Source organism: Geotrypetes seraphini, chromosome 8 (assembly GCF_902459505.1).
Source record: "Geotrypetes seraphini chromosome 8, aGeoSer1.1, whole genome shotgun sequence".
NCBI lineage: Eukaryota > Metazoa > Chordata > Amphibia > Gymnophiona > Dermophiidae > Geotrypetes > Geotrypetes seraphini.
This window is the reverse complement of record NC_047091.1, coordinates 128,224,354-128,242,039: the sequence shown is the minus strand read 5'-3', so window position 1 is coordinate 128,242,039 and position 17,686 is coordinate 128,224,354. Positions and strand designations below refer to the sequence as shown.

At 43.6% G+C, this 17,686-nt stretch overlaps 1 protein-coding gene across 2 annotated transcripts in view; it reads left to right on the top strand.

Moving 5' to 3' along the window:
- Positions 1 to 6,659: 6,659 nt before the first annotated feature.
- PXN (paxillin) overlaps positions 6,660 to 17,686 on the top strand; it is a 127,536-nt gene continuing 116,509 nt past the window's right edge. For both annotated transcript variants that reach the window (XM_033954862.1, XM_033954861.1), the window contains exon 1: positions 6,660 to 6,800. In XM_033954862.1, coding sequence (XP_033810753.1) covers positions 6,662 to 6,800 — 139 coding nt within the window. In that variant the 5' untranslated portion in view covers positions 6,660 to 6,661. The remainder of the gene's footprint in view (positions 6,801 to 17,686) is intronic.

Below are 17,686 nucleotides of genomic sequence, written 5' to 3'. Positions count from 1 at the left end.
GGTCTAGAAGACATAGTTAGACCAACAGCCCTTCCTATAAGAATTATCTAAACAAACCAAAGCTTAATAGTTCACAACAATTAAAGGTCTTTCCTCGAGACATCTTTTCCCTTCAGGGTCTGGGAAATTCCAACTCCCAAAAATGGAGTTTCTTTGCTCTCCTTATTAACTCCCAAAGGTCAGTCCAACATTCACCAACATACCAAGCCCCAAATATTCCCATAACAGCACAAGATATCCTTTGAAACAGCAGTTTTCTCCATATTCAAATTGCTATGCAAAGTAGCTCCTATTAATTGAGAAGTAAAAATCACTCCAACAGTTCTAGGTCTCAGGAAATTAGATTAGGTGCTTAGCATAGAATGAGATGCTCCTGCCACCTCCCATGTAGTTTTCCTGACTTGCTACTGCCACCCATTGGCAGAACATTGAAACCCTCACCCCAATACTAACAGGGACCTATCAAGACCTAGGGCTCCTTTTACCTAAGATACACTATACTAGTAGTGGGTTACATGCTGTGTGTAGTTGTGGTTTAACACAAGCTATTGTAAGCCTAGAAAGAAGCCTAGGTAGTTAGTTTATATTATTTCAGCTCTATTGTTTTCAGAGATCTTTATGAAGAGCTCAGGTAGAAATTGAAGCTATAAAAACCGTATTATACATAATCTTCAGCTTTATCATAGGTTTAGTACTTTCTGGGGTTCAGCAGCCTTCAGATCTTAGTTATTGCAGTCAGAGGAATGTTCTTTTTCTCGTTTTCACAATGTCATGATGCAGCAGAGTGAGAAGCCATATTTATTTTTCTAACACCAGGGTAGAATTGGAAGCCCTAGGAATCTCTTTTGAGACTGTTGCTGGTGTGCCTAACGTGACCATTAGTTTTTTTCCCTCAAAACGGGACATCTACTAATTTTCAGTCCTAACCCCCAATCCCACCCTATCCCCATAATAATAATACTAATTGTATTGCAATTTCTTCCATCTATTTTTCATATACACACAATATAATCTTATTAATACATAATGGTAACCACAAAATTAAAAAAAAAAATACAAAGCACACTGTATGCAGAGAAAATGTTAATTATCATTTATATTTTAGGTTTCTACTAAGATGTCAAGGCAGATGACTTTAAAATATGCAATGTACCTCAGTAACAACTACAGAAAAACAGAAAAAAACAGTGGAAAATATAGACACACATTTTGATAACTAAATTTAAAATAAAATAATTTTCCTACCTTTGTTGTCTGGTGATTTCATGAGTCTCTGGTTGCACTTCCTTCTGACTGTGCATCCTTTCTTTCTCTCCCTTCCCCAAGCATAACACACATAACATGGCAGCTGCCACAAAGAATGCCTGACTTGCTCTTTGCCCTTTTTCTCTGGCACTCCTGGTTGTGTGACATTACCACAGCATCACAGAAAATTCCCCTACAGATTGTAGGATGGACAGAGAGGAGGTGTGTAGGGATGGAGATCTGATAAGTTCTGATCCAGGGCATCAGAACACAGGCAAGGTCCGCACACAGGCAATTCTGATCCAGGCCAGACCAGCACACTGATCTAGGCCCTTTGTACGGAGCTAGGCCCTGTGTGCGGATCTAGGCCCTAAGTAAAGCTTTGAGGCCCTGTATAGAAGTATGAATTATTTCTCTTTCCCTCTTGTAAAAACAAGGAAAAAGGTTTGCACCTTGAGACAGAATGCTGAGGCATTCCCCCCTACCTTTTGTCACAAGACTCTTGCCACTTATTAACCTGATACAGGTTTACCCTTATCTTATCTCTTATCTTGTTTAAGCATCCCTTATATGAGCAACAATCAGACTTTGCCTGAGCAGGCCCTGAGTTAAGACTAATCAAGAGAGCTTAAGGAGCATGCATTATACCCTTTGGACAGTCACATGCTATAGTAAGATTTGAAACATATCAGAAATGTACACATTGGGAATTACTTTATTGTAACTGTTATTATGTATTCATATGTCATAGTAACTTTGAGAATCACATGAAATATGTAAACAATGAATTACCTTGGTCTAATCCTCGCTGTAAATGCATTATGAAATAATAACCTTGTAAAGCATTAGCCATGTAATTAAGGGAGGTAAGATTCTCAATAAAAGGGTGAGAGACCATCTATTAGGGAGCGCCTCCATCCCGATTCTAAGACTGCATGTGTGTGTTTCCTTTGTGGCATTCCTACAGAGGTGGAGCCAACAAGCTGCAGCGGGAAATAGTGGCTTAAAGATCTGCTATGGACAGGGACTGGCCCTGGCCCTCTTTGGCACTGGCAGTACAAATGCTCAGAAGCAAGCAGAAGTGCTCCAGGAACCAGCATTGTGGACTGTCCTAGACAATTGCAGCTGGCAGAGGACAGAAATGCAAAAAAGAGCTTGTACGATGTTCACTTCCCAAGCCGCCACCGCAGCAATAGGTCAGGTGCGTGCAGTGACTGCACAAGCCTTTCCCCCCTGTCAGAATTGACGTCGGGGGAGGGGGGAAGGTTTGTGCAGATGCTGCTGCATGCATCTGATCTGTTGCTGTGTCAGCGAAGCAGGGAGAAGCGTTACCTTTAGATCAGTGTTCTTCAACCTTTTTACACCTATGTACTGGTGGAAATAAAATAATTATTTTGTGGACCAGCACCGGTCCATGGACCGGTGGTTGAAGAACACTGCTTTAGAGGGCAGAGTTAACTCCCCAGTACACATTCCCACTGGGGATATGATACATTGACACTGGCAGATGAAGGCTGTTTAGCCAGTTGATCAAATGACAACTGCAACAGTCTTCAGTTACAATTTCTGGGTCAGAATGCTTGGTTCCCAAATTAGTGGAGTACAGGTCTAGGTGTGTGTACTTGTGGTCCTTCCATGGAAGTTATGTCTAGATGACTACAATCAGGGGTCTTGGTTATTGTAGTGTTCTAAAAGGAGCCAAGTTATGTGACTTGTGGTCCAGGTCAATCACTGCCTTACATCTTGCTCACCACTTTCTCACTGATCTTATTGGATGTGAGCTCAGCTAAAGACCAGCGATCTGAAAGAAGCTCTAACAGAGGGGGGGAGGGGGGGAGCAAAGGGTGAGATTTAGTGTGTGTCTGCAGGTTGTACTCCCATACATAATGTTCAAATTTCTTACTGGAGGCTGACCCTATTTGTTGTCATTTGTGGGCAATTGCAGCCCTCCCAGGGAAAAGTGCAGGCCGACTTCATGCTCCAGTGTGCAATATCAACTGCAGACACCCGTACAATGATGCAGGCTAAATTTATTATATCAAATAATTAAACGTGGTTAAAAACAACACCTTAAAACAAACCAGGGGACCCTACACGGTCCGTGTTTCAGTAAACACGCCTTCATCAGGGGTCCCAGGTTGAAAAGGGATCAAATGAAGCAGCAAGTAAACTATAGCCTGTATAACAACGAACGCCGAAAGGCAGTCTGGATGTGGGCTGCCTTTCGGCATTCATTGTTATACAGGCTATAGTTTACTTGCGGTTTCATTTGATTCTTTTTCAACCCAGGACCCCTGATGAAGGCATGTGTACCGAAACACAGACCGTGTCGGGTCCCCTGGTTTGTTTTAAGGTGTTGTTTTTAATTGCGTTTAATTATTTGATATAATAAATTTAGCCTGCATCATTGTACGTGTGTCTGCAGTTTCCTTTATTTTGCTTTCGTATCCTTCACTGCAGACCTTGTTGGTTCCCCCCCCCTTTTTTTGTTTGTTTTCTCCAGCGTGCAATGTGCAAGATACGTTGCCCACCACTGCCAGAAAAGGGGAACAGGTGGGTTTGCAAGAACAAAGCCAATTCCGGGAAGCGGGGATTTGTCCGACTGTCTGTCCCTCCTGTTCTCCCCTCCATCCTCCTCTCCTCCTTTTCCCTCCCAGCAGCTCTCAGTACCGTCAGTGCAGTGATTCAATTAGGTCTTGGGTTTTTTAATAGGTCGCGCCCGCCTCTGAGGAAAGAGGAAGTTGCATCATCAGAGGTGGGCCACGACTCAGCAAAAGCCCCAAGGCTGCCTAATTGAATCACTGTGCTACTGGCACTGCTGCAGGCAAGTTAATCGGGCCCCCCTGATCCCCACAGACCAGCAGGCCATTTTTGTGGACCGGCGGTTGAAGAACATTGCTTCAGATCCCCTGTCCTGTTGTCTCCATGCACAGCTCTTTCTGAAAATGGGACATTTCAGCGTCCCGAAGATGTGCATTGAGACAATGGTACAGGGGATCTAAAAACGGGACAGTCCCATTCAAAATGGGATGTATGGTCACCTTAGGAGTGCCACATGTCATGGGGGCTATCAATTGCACCCATATGGCACTAATACCACCCAGTGCCACAGAAGCCACCATCTTACTTTAAAGACATTAGTGAGTGAATGCAATTGATGACTGTGGTAAGAAATTTGATGTTTAATTCCTGCATAGTTATACTAATGTTTGTGTTTGGGTTTAATGTAGGAGGATGAGGGACTGAAGACTGATTCTATTCTTCTTTATTGTAGGGAGGTCCTTTGATAAAGTCAAAAGGGAAACCCTCCCGAATCGAACTTAGGAGAAATAAAGAAAAAAAAAAATATTTATTTAAAGCAAATTATTTATATTGAAAGTGAGATAATATTTATTGAATATTTTCTAAGTATAAACATAAAAAATATTATTGAGCAAAGGAGGATTTGCCAGGTGTGTCAGGAGCTTGCCACTTGCGGAGGGGCAGGGAGGGAGACGCTATAGGCCCAAACCATTCCTCAGTAGGGTGGGGCAAGTGCTATGGGAGATGAAAACCCCCTCACCTAGTCCCCTTAACAGGACCATGCCTTTTATAGACTGTATGCTCAACGTGACAAACATGCCATCTCTGTACACTACAGTTTATCATTCAAGCACAGTTGTGAACATGGCAGCACTGCCCATGACCATGGGGTGAAAGGAGACGTACACATATGGATCAGGAATTGGTTGGCGGGCAGGAAGCAGAGGGTAGGAGTGAAGGGCCACTACTCGGACTGAAGGAGGGTCACGAGTGGTGTTCCGCAGGGGTCGGTGCTTGGACTGCTGCTATTCAATGTATTTATAAATGATCTATAAACAGGGACGAAGAGCGAAGTAATAAAATTTGCAGATGACACCAAGCTATTTAATGGGGCTAGGATTAAAAAGGACTGCGAAGATTTACAAAGGGACCTGAACAAACTAGGGGAGTGGGCGACGAGATGGCAGATGAAGTTCAATGTAGAGAAATGTAAAGTCTTACACGTAGGAAACAGAAACCCGAGGTACAGCTACACGATGGGAGGGCTGTTATTGAGTCAGAGTACCCATGAAAGGGACTTGGGGGTAATAGTGGACATGACAATGAAGCCGTCGGCACAGTGTGCAGCAGCTGCTAAGAAAGCGAATAGAATGCTGGAAATAATCAAGAAGGGTATTACAAGCAGAACATAAGAAGTTATCCTGCCGTTGTATTGGGCGATGGTGTGCCTGCATCTGGAGTACTGCATCCAATATTGGTCACTGTACCTTAAGAAGGATATAGCGATACTCGAGAGGGTTCAGAAAAGAGCGACACGTTTGATAAAAGGTAAGGAAAACCTTTCATACGCTGAAAGATTAGAGAGACTGGGGCTTTTTTCACTGGAGAAGCGGAGACTTAGAGGGGATATGATAGACTTACAAGATCATGAAGGGCATAGAGAAAGTGGAGAGGGACAGATTCTTCAAACTTTTGACAACTACAAGAACGAAGGGCATTCGGAAAAATTAAAAGTGGACAGATTTAGAACCAATGCTAGGAAGTTCTTCTTCACCCAACAGGTGGTGGACACCTGGAATGCGCTTCCAGAGGGCGTGATAGGACAGGGTACGAAATTGGAGTTCAAGAAGGGATTGGACAATTTTCTGAAGGGATAGAATATAGATAGAGGGTTACTATACAGGTCCTGGACCTGATGGGCACCTGCGTGAGCGGACTGCTGGGCATGATGGACCTCTGGTCTGACCCAGCAGAGGCACGGCTTATGTTCTTATGACGGAGCCTTGAGGTACACCAATAGACAGTGGGTCATGGATGGAGGTAAGTTTGTTGGAGACAAAGCTGGCATTCTACAGGGTGCATGAGAAGGGCAGGGAGGAACGGGAGAGGAGAGGAACAAGCATTTTTTTCTGTCTGTCCCTACGGGCTCACAATGCATCTAATGCACTTGGGGCAAAGGGGGGATTAAGGGACTTGCTCAGGGTCACAAGGAGCAGCGTGGGTTTGAACCTATAACCTCAGTACTGTGGTTTTAACCACTGCACCAAATTGTATGAGGGTCAGTTAGTGGGAGATTTCAGAGAGAAAACAGTAGAGAATGGGGAAGAAGTTTGAAATGAGCAGTTCCTTAATTGCTGTGTTTCACTATAACTTACTTTCTATAGTGCATATGCTGGAGCTGCTTCTTGCCTAGAAATGCAACGGACATTTATTTATTTAAGTGGAAGGGTCCCTGTTACAGAGCTCTTTTTGGTGGGTTTCGCAAGAAATTCTCAGATTAACGCGATTTGTGCTGTATTTCCAGTTTTCTACCACCAGGAGTCGCCTCTTTTCTCGAGGGAAAAAAAAAGAGCTGACAAGTACGCGCACGTAGTAGAAGTCCTTGAGATCTGTTATGTGTGCGCGCACGTTCTTTGTTGTTTGGGAGCGCGCGGCCCGTTCACGGCAGAGCAGCAGAAAAGTTAAGGGTCTGGGGTGCGGCTCCGGGAGAAGAGGACTGGCCCGGCCTGGCCCAAACAGCATGGATGACTTGGGTGAGTGTGTGGGGGGACCTGTTAGAGTGGCCCGGTGCGACCCGTTTCGTTTCCTCCTCGCCAACTTCTTAGCAAGCAAGTTCCAGGCAACTCCGGAGAGGTCCCGGGCCGGGGAGGAGGTGCGCGCGACAGAGAGGCTGGAGCTGTGCGGCTGGGTTTCCAAATCTGTGCGGATGGATGGCTATGAATATGCTGGGGGGGGGGGGGGGTATGTGTCCACGAGTACTTGTAAGCGTGTGTACGTGTGTGTGTAAGCACACGTGTGTACGGGTGGCAGTCATGAATGTGTCTGCATGTGTGCAGACCCATGTGGGTGTATGTATGGATATGAATGTGCAGATGTGTGTCCTAATGTCATAGCATGTTTTTGTGCACATGTGAACATACATGTGGTGTGTGCATCTGAATATGCAGGTGTGTGTGTCCTAATGTATGTATGTTTCTGTGAACATGCGCTGCATATGTGTGTTTTTCTATTTTCTAGATGGATGCATGCACATATGTGTTTGTGTAGGTGTTTAATCATATATTCATATCTATGTATGTATCTAGATGAATATACTGTATATATGCATGTGTATGTGTCAAATCACATATTCATATCTGTATGTGTGAGGGTGAGCATATGAAAATAAGCATATTTGTGTGTGTATCTGAAAGGGTGATGCTAGGAGCGGTATGTGCCTGTAATCTGCCTTGATTCCTATTTCTTCTACTACTACTTATTTGTATAATGCTACTAGACATATGTAGAGCTGTGTATAAACATGTTCCTGCTCGATAGAGCTTACATTTGCTGGATTTCTGAAGTTTTGTGGAGCCGGAGAGATTCTGTTGTTTTAAGATTATGTGGAAATAATTTTGTAGCTTAGAGAAATATGATTTGTGTTGGCCACTCTGTAATCATTAAAATTTGAGGGATGGGACATTTAATTTCATGAAGACTAAGTGGCTAACTTTGCCATCATTATTTGCAAAATGCTTTAAACTGATCCAGAGCAGTACAGGTAATTGGGAACTGGGTTTCTATCGGCTTCGATTCCTGTGAGGGAGTGTCCAAGCCTGCCTCCTCCACCTTGGGGAACTTCTGTGTTGCACAACAAAAGCAAGTTCCTGCTGACTTTCCAGCCCTTACCTGCCTGCCTGACATGGCTGCTAAAAGTTTAGAGTATTTATGTAGCCTGGGGCCTCTCTACATTTTCCTGACTGTAAGCGGGAGTGGAGGAATATTGTGTTTCATGCAGAATTTCTTAATATCTTTGCAGGGCTGAGAAGGCAGGATTGCATTGGTGCTTCAGGTTTGAACTTTGTCAAATTGACTAAAAACGGAAATGTGTAGGGTTGCGTAGGGTTGCAGGGTTGGAAACATTTATGGCTTTCCTGTCTCACAGACTTTCAAGTTTGTTAGGAGCAGGAGAGGAAGTGAAGAGATGCTTGTTGGTCAGGTTGTCTTGGAGGGAATGAGGTTTTAGACTCTTTATTCTGTATATTTATGATTTTGTTATGCGTGACTCTTGGTTAGGATGGAACTGAGATGCTACTTTTTGGGGCTTGGCTTCAATTAGGCACTAAATCTTAGTGATTTAAGATCTTATGATTAAATTTCTTCTGCATTATAGGGCAGACAAAAACCATAACATTAAAAATGTTGTTTGTATACTGCTATACACCAAACGGTTCAATGTGGTTTAACAATTCAAATAAACTTAACATTTTTAGCACATATAGAAAAAAAAAAGTACAACATCATAAACTTATAATACCAACGAGTTTTCAGATTGCGCCTGAAATGCATATAAAATTTTGGTGACTATATCGGAAGTAATTCAGAACCAAAATGGACAAGGGCTGTTATAATCATCTCTTTCTAAGATGTACTAATTTCTCTCTGCCTGGAACAAGCAGGAACGGGAGCTGTTCTTGCCACCAGAGGACTTCTGCAATTCTATTATTTCTATAGTGCTACCAGGCGCGCGCATCGCTGTACATTGTATCAGCTCAGGTATTTAGGGCTCCTTTTACAAAGGTGCGTTAGGGCTTTAACGTGCGGAATAGCACGCGCTGAAGTGCCCCGCGCGCTAGACCTTAACGCCAGCATTGAGCTGGCATTAGTTCTAGAAGCGTAGTGCGGGTTTAGCGTGCGCTAAAATCCTGCGTGCGCTAAAAACGCTAGCGCACCTTAGTAAAAGGAGCCCTTAATGTTTTGAGTTGGCGGGGGGGGGAGGGACTACATGTGCCCACCAGAGTTTGCCTAGTGGCTCACCCAAAATTTGAGGTCTGACCTTGCCTCTGCCAAGCCAGCTGTCAAGATGAAGACAGTAGTGACTTCTTTTTTGTCTTCTGCTAAGGACTGTCTCTCTTTCCTATTTTATAATGTGCTTCTTTACCTTAATCCTATCATTCCAGTAGGTCCTGTGTGTTTTAATGTATGTTACCCTATTTTACTGTTTTTATTATGTACAAACCGCTTAGAAGACTGATAGACAGTATATCAATTTTTTATTAAACTTGACTAGACCTGCCATTTAAATGGTAAAGGACATAACCATTGCACGACATATGGGAGTGTGTGGTACAGTGGTTAGAGCTACAGCCTTGGCATCCTGAGGTTGTGGGCTTGAATCCTGCACTGCGCCTTGTGACCCTGGGCAAGTCTCTTAATCCCCATTTCCCCAGGTACATTAGATAGAGTGGGAGCCCACCGGGACAGATAGGGAAAAATGCTTGAGTACCTGAATAATTTGTAATCCACATAGAATTATAGGATATGCGGAATATAAATTATTAAATAAATAAAATAAATAACAGGGCTAGGCAGCTGAAATCAAGGCCTCAAGCAGCAAATAAACCATCATTCTCCTCCTAATGACAAATGCTGGAGGATCAGGAGCTACAATACAAACAAAGGGATGCACAAAAGAATCAGTATGTACTTCCCTGCAGGTCTGCTAGGGACTAGTGCTGCCTGATTCACCAATTCGAATCAATTCGATTCGTTCCCCCCCAAATTGGACTTACAAATTCAGTGAACAGCCCCTTCCTCCCCCCCCTACCCCCCAGCCCCGGTACATCTGACATACCTCCACGGCCTCCTAAAGCAGCAACAGCGGCGGTGGGTGGATAGCAGGTGTAGGCTTGTTCATGGCTTGCCCCGCCGAGACCTTCCCTCTGATGATGTCACTGATGATGCGGCAGAGGGAATTCATGGCGGGGCAGGCCATGAAAAAGCCTGTTCAGGGCCTGCGTCTGCTAGCCATCCACTGCCGCTGCTGCATTAGGACACCCAACAGTATGTCGGATGGTGGGAAGGGGGGGCAGTCGGGAAGTTCTGCACAGGGGGATGGAAGGATGGAAAGCTGCCGCACAGGGGGGTAGGAGGGAGGGACATAAAGCTGTTGCACAAGGGGGAAGAGAGGAAGAATTGTTGGACATGGGGTGGAGGAGAGGAAGGGAATGCAGCAAAGAGGTAGAAAGGGGTGAGGGAGAAATCCTGCATATGGTGGAGGGGAGGGAGATATGCATGGAGAAGAGAGAGGGAGAAATGTTGGACATAGGGAGGAGGGCAGGGAGTGGTGGTGCATGAGGAGAGAGAAAGAGAAATATTTCATGTGATAATGGAAGGGAGAGATGCTGCATGGAGGGGAATAGAAAGGTTTGACTCAGGGCACAAGGCAGGGAGAGAGAGAGATAGATGGTAGACAGTGGGAAAGAGATGTTGGATATGGCAGTGGAAGGAAAGGTACAGAGATGGAAGATGGATGGTGAGCACAGAGAAAGAAGAAAATGCCAAATGGGCAGGAGACCCTGGTGAACGACTTAACAGAAGACAAACAGAAACCAGAGCATGGGACCAACATGATTTGAATAATAAAATGACCAGACACCAGTCTTTTTTGTTTAGTTTATTTTGTTTACACCACAGCGCCAGTGTGGGAAGAAGAAGGCAAAGGGGGTAGGGTGGGTGAAAAGGGTACAAAATAAACACACCAGGATGTTTGAAAAAAATCCCACCCAATTGAGCAGGAAAATCAAATTGAAAAATTGATTCAATAGGCTGAATCGAATCGAAAATTTTTTCCCTGAATCGGGCAGCACTACTAGGGACTAGTATAGATTTTGCTTCAGAGAAACCAGGGCCCTGTGACCAAGGAAAGACTTTACCAGCAGCAAAAAGGAGATATTTAGACCTCACATCAAGCACCAAGTTTTTTTCTGGGGTCTGTAGCTTCACAGGAACTTAAAAGGAAAAGATGGGTTACCGAAATGCTCAGGATTTGCAGCACAAAGTCAACACAGACAGACAAGTCAAATTATACTGGCTAGATAAAGAAATGGAAAAAGAGAGATGACAGGAATATCGCTGAATGTTTACCAGGCTACAATAAAAAAAGGTGACATATTCCATTACAAAGATGAAAAGGACTAATATAGCAACCTCACTACTTCATCCATAAAATAAGACATTCAAGGGAAGAGGCCGTAATATGAAGTGGAGGGATGGCAGCTCAGAGGAAACCTGAGGATATAGTGCTACAGTAAGAGAGGGTATTGGATGCCCAGAATAACCACTTGCAATTCTAGCAGTGACCAAAATCCTTGGCACAATTTAATAAACAGTCAAAGAAAAAGAAAAATGGCTGCTACTGCACTAACTATAGAAAAGTGGAGGGATCGCGAAAAAGGAAGAAGTGATTTCTACAGAATGAGGTTACAGCTGTGAAAAACTCTGAAGAAGAGGACAGCAGTTCAAGCAACTTGAAGAAAAAAAAAAAACCTCAGCAAGAATTTAAACTGGCTGTGAGGTGGGGGAAGGGTACAGGATGGGAGATGGTCTGTTTCCTAAAAGTGGCTGCACATTCACTTGCTTACGCTTCCCGGCTAGGGAGCTGGAGCAATATCCTGAAATACTCTTAGCTTGAGGATGGAGTGACACCCCAGCAAGCCAAGCACGCCTTGCCTGCCAGAAGTTATTAACCTCATTATTAAAAACATCTTATTAGCTAAGAAGAGCTAGTCTGCTTATACTATTTTAGTCCATTGTTGGGTGCTAGCTGGCTATATCCGTTTCTGAGAAAAGCAAGCCTGTGACTTGGCGATCTGCCACACAGGAGGTAATTTTAGAAAAGGTTTTTCTTCATAGGGTTACTTCAATGGATATATGTGCAAAGCTGTGCAGAGGTATCTCTAGGAGTGAAAACTGGGTGCAGTTGTGATGTATCCGCATATTTTATTCAATATTCTCCTTGTTCAGCCTCAGGCCACCTAAAGTGATAGAATCCTAGCCCTTGCATGTGGAATGGTGTTATGTTAACGTATTTAAGGGCTTAGTGGTATTCTATAACATGGGCATGCAACTCAATTAGTGCATATGCAACGGGGCATATAGAGGCAGGGCCCACATTTATGCATGTAACTGTAACGTTTGTGCTAAAGTGACACATTTAGACACATGAATTTATGCCTTCTAGGCATTGCCTAAACACTGGCACATCAGTGCCAGTACTAGAATTCTTTAACTCGGGGGTTCTCATCCCAGTCCTTGGGACACCCCTAGCCGTTCAGGATATCCACCACGATGAAGGCAGGGCACCCCAACAAATCTGCGCAGGACAATTGCACCTGACAGATGCGCACACGGACAATTGCACCCCATGAAATGTGCACACCAAAGAGGGACCGTTTAAAAGATATACATACATTGCGCTACTCTGAATCTGCCATAAGTGGATATGTGGAAGGCCCTGATTTGCTCAGACTCCTCAGGCCCTGTGGCGCAGTGGTTAAAGCTCCAGCCTCAGCACCCTGGGGTTGTGGGTTCAAACCCACGCTGCACCTTGTGACCCTGGGCAAGTCACTTAATCCCCCATTGCCCCAGGACAGACAGGGAAAATGCTTGAGTATCTGAATAAATTCATGTATACCATTCTGAGCTCTCATGGGAGAACGGTATAGAAAATTAAATTAGTTCTCTTTTTGTAAACCACAGTGAACTGATAACTACTTAAGTGATGTATTGGTAAATCCAATATAGTTCTTTAATCCCCTGGTGTACCTGTCCACAGAACTGCCTGATCTGAGCACACTCCCATCATAGACAACCCAGAGTTTATTTTTGCTGTCATGTAGAGCTGCTGAATTATTATGTACTGTATCTGCCAGCCATTTGGAATAAATGAACACCTACTGTCTGGTTCCTAATAGAGAATGACACGGTGACAAAATTAATCACCGTCCCCGTCCCCGCGGATAACCGCGGGAAATAATCCCATGTCATTTTCTAGTGTCTATTTCAACCTCGGTCCTTCTACACCAGCATTCTTCAAAGCAAAGCTTGAGGGTCAGTGGTTGTGGCCATTCATACTCTGATTCTTATGTGAGCCAAGGATAATGAAGCCATTGTGACATCACTGATGTGATTGGCTCTTAGGCACTAGTGGAATGAGGCATTATGACATCACAATATCTGCTCTGGATACCAGAGACTGTCATTCTGTAGTGTCTGTTTCAACCTCAGTCCTTCTACACCAGCATTCTTCAAAGCAAAGCTTGCGGGTCAGTGGTTGTGGCCATTCATACTCTCATTCTTCCCTCTCTCCTTAAAGAATGACATGAAGGTGGTTATCCGCGGGGATGGGAACGGTGATGAATTTTGTCACCATGTCATTCTCTAGTTCCTAACCACTTGTTTTGGGCAAGGACATGTGGATGCAATTTACACCCATACAAATCTGTAAATTCTAGAGTGGTGTCTTAACAATAGAGATCCCCATTTGTCTGTACTTCTGTCAGACTTACCCCTCCTCCCCTTTTACCAAACTGCAATAGCGGTTATTAGTGTGTGATGCCCTGCCTCCAATTTTCATAGAAGTAATGAAAAACAGTTGACCTAATGCATCTCCTCCTCAGTCTGCTTGATTGAAAAGAAAACCCTGTGAAATTTCATATTCTTTTTCTCCCCCAGCTCTCTATGCCAACTCTTATCTCCTACCACTAAAAAAAAGATTGGCTAGTTCTATACTGTGGGAAGATATATACCTAAAAAAAAATCCTAATTGCCTTAATCCAGTGCCTCTCAAACTCCCCACCCCTTTTATTAAACCGCGATAGCCACGCTGAATGCTCGGTGCTGCTCCCAACGCTCATAGAGTTTCTATGAGCATCGGGAGCCATGCAGAGCATTCAGCGCGGCTCCCTGTGCTAATAACCGCTATCGCGGTTATTAGTAAAAGGGGAGGGGGGTTTGTTAATGCCGGCACACTAAACAGCAAATGTTTTTCGCGGCACATTATAAGTGAAATTATAGAATTGCAAAACCAACAAAAAATTAAATTTGAGAGTTATTTATTTAGAGTTTATTTATTTAGAGTTATTTATTTAACTACGTATGGGTAATTGTAACAACAGTGAAACTAAAGAAGGTAGAATAGAATTGCTAATGATTGCGGTGGATGTGCTTGTTTTTGAGTGTAAATTAACTCAAAACACAGCTCGATAGTCAAACAGCAAACACGCATTTCATCATCCACCATCTGCAGTTGTTCTTTTTTTCAATTTAATTTCTGTCAGAGCTGAAAATCTAAGTTCGCAAAGATAAGACGATCCAAACAGCAACAAAGTCTTGATTGCTTTATTGCTCAAGTTAGGATAACTCAGGGCCTTGAGGGCCGCAATCCAGTCGGGTTTTCAGGATTTCCCCAATGAATATGCATTGAAAGCAGTGCATGCACATAGATCTCATGTATATTCATTGAGGAAATCCTGAAAACCCGACTGGATTGCGGCCCTCAAGGAGGGACTTTGAGACCCCTGGGATAACTACTGCATAAAAAAATAAATCTAAAATTACTTGCCGTTAGTTTTTAAGGACCACTCACATCAAAGAATGATGCTTGTCTGGGCGGTTGCATCCTTATACACACAGATGCTCATAACATTGTCAGACTTTTGCATACATGACACACGTCATCTATTCTAGTGTATACTTATGAATGGAATTTTTTAAAAGACACTGCCTTAATCAGTCATCCACTGCTATAGAAACATAGAAAAAAGCAGCAGAAAAGGGCTATAGCCCACCAAGTCTGCCCATTCCAAGTATCCCCTCCCCTGAATTTACTCCCTTAAAGATCCCACGTGAGTATCCCATTTTCTCTTAAAATCCGTCACGCTGCTGGCCTTTATCACCTGGAGTGGGAGTCTGTTCCAATGATCCACTACTCTTTCGGTGAAGAAGTACTTCCTGGAGTCGCCATGAAACTTCCCTCCCCTGATTTTCAGGCTGAGAGCAAAAGGAACAGTTCTTACTATACAGACACTCTGTTCTTGTTTAAGCTGGATAAAAATGCCTCAGAACCCCGTCAGGGGAAGTTACCCTCTAACTTCCCCTGGCAGGGATCTGAGGTTTTTTTTCTCCAGCATTTAGCAATAAGCTAAACTCTTGCAATCTGTGCAAAACTCTGCTGCATGACTCATCTTCTACCAACCTTGCTGCGTTCATGTCACCCCCTCTCCTTAAGTCACTTCACTGGCTCTCTATCCGCCATCACATACAGCTCATGCTCCTATTGCTGATCTACAAGTGTGTTCATTCTGCTGCCCCTCGATATCTCTTCTCTCTCCTTATACACCTCCCTGAGAACTCCGTTCCTCAGATAAGTCACTCTTAGCTTTACCCTTCTCCTCCACTGCCAATTCCAGACTTCGTTCTTTTCATCTAGCTCATCTAGCGTTGCTTTCAATGCATATTCATTGGGGAAATCCTGAAAACCCGACTGGAATACGGCTCTCGAGGACCGGAGTTCCCTACCCCTGATCTAGCTGCTCCCTATGCCTGGAATAAATTACCTGAGTTTGTCCGCCGAGCCCCTTCCCTTATCTTGTTTAAAAGCAGATTGAAACCCCACCTTTTTGATATAGCCTTCAATCCTTAACCCTACTCCTTTGCCCTCCAACCCAGCCAGCTGATTAACTGTTCCCCTTAACTGTATCCATGACATTCTGTTTGTCTGTTTTGGCTGTTGAGATTGTAAGCTCTTTTTGAGCAGGGACTGTGTAGCGCTGCGTGCGTCTGGTAGTGCTATAGAAATAATTAATAATTTTAGTACAATCCTGCTATCAGGCCCGCACAAGGCCCGTGAAGTCTATAGACACTTCGGCAAAGTACCCGGTACCCCAAACAGCCACACTACTAAGCCTCCAAGGGTAGGAAGTTTGAACGTGCCCGAGGTTGCAGAGCAAGCAGAGGATGCAAGAACTAATTGCTCATCTATTGCTTTGTATACAATAAAAAAAAGGAAAAAAGCTGGGGAAAAAATAGTAGTAGTAGTAGCAGCTTTCTTGTTCCCTACAGAGATGAGTCTTGCTTATGTTCTTGGTCAAATCATTAATAGCCTTTTCTTTTTATGGTGGTGGTGGACTCATTTCCACTAAAGAAATACCACCATACTAGACCTGATCTGCACTTTAGATCAGTGTTTCCCAACCCTGTCCTGGAGCATCACCAGCCATTCGGGTTTTTGGGATAACCCTAATGAATATGCATGAGAGAGATTTGCATATAATGAAGGTGAAAGGCATGCAAATCTCCTGCATGCATATTCATTAGGGCTATCCTGAAAATCTGACTGGCTGGCAGTCCTCCAGGACAGGGTTGGGAACCACTGCTTTAGATTGGAACCTCTTTCGAGCAGGGACCATCTCTTATGTGTTTAGTGTACAGCACTGCGGGCGTCTGGAAGCGCTTTAGAAATAATAAATAGTATTAGTAGCAGTTTAAACAAGCCTTATGTATATGGTATACCCCAGTCCCTAGCTTTTTCCATACAGCCTTCCAGCACTCCATAAAAGTTAGAAAAAACTTTGCTTATCAAATACATTCCAGGAACATGCTTCTCTCTATCCCTCTACCCTTTCTTTTTCTTCTTCCTGTTTAAATCTTTATTAATTTTCAAACTTTGACTGTGCCATATAATTAATTTATACATAAATACTACAAAGAAGGCACTTTAAATACACAATTAATACATAAAACAATCATTTCCCCCCCATAACTAATACACTTCTCCCTCCATATTCGCTGTGATAGGGGATTAACAGAACCGCAAATACAGAAAAACCACAAATAACTTTTTCATACGTTATTCGCTGTTTTCTATTAAAAACCATTGTGAACATGGTGAAACCATGAATAACATGGTGGAAGACCTGGCCTGTTCCTGAAGGAGAGGCAAAACACGGTGAAGAAAGTGCTGGGAATGAGCGATTTTCTCTGTAAACGCTTGGAATCAGCGATTTCTCTGTGCAAGCTGACATAATTTGGGGGGAGGAGCCAGCAAGCTATAAACCGTGAATAATCGAAACCGTGGATGCTGAAACCGCGAATACGGAGGGAGAAGTGTAAATGAAGACATATTATGGAATTACAATGTTATAATTAAGTAATTTTAGTAATCAGAATACATTTCCCACCCTGTATGTGCAAGGAAATCTAATACAAATGCAGTCAAAGGGCCCCACACCCTATTAAATGTATTACTAAACCCCAAACACTCCACATTCGTTCTCTCCTACTTATAAGTGGTACAAACATTTGCCCACCAAAATGTGTAATTAAGGGCTCCTTTTATCAAGCCGCGCTAGCGGTTTAATGCGCGTAATAGTGCGCGTTAAACCGCCAGCCGCACTAGCCGCTACCGCCTCCTCTTGAGCAGGGAGTAGTTTTTGGCCCGCGCAGGGGTTAGCCGTGATGAAGAGTTGCGCACTTGATAAAAGGAGCCCTAAGTCTGTTGTAATTCTTCCAGTTTCGTGTAATCATTTGGATAGCTACCCTCTACCCTTTCTGCCCTTGGCGTGCATGTTGATACTTTTATTTTAGGTTCGACAAGTTT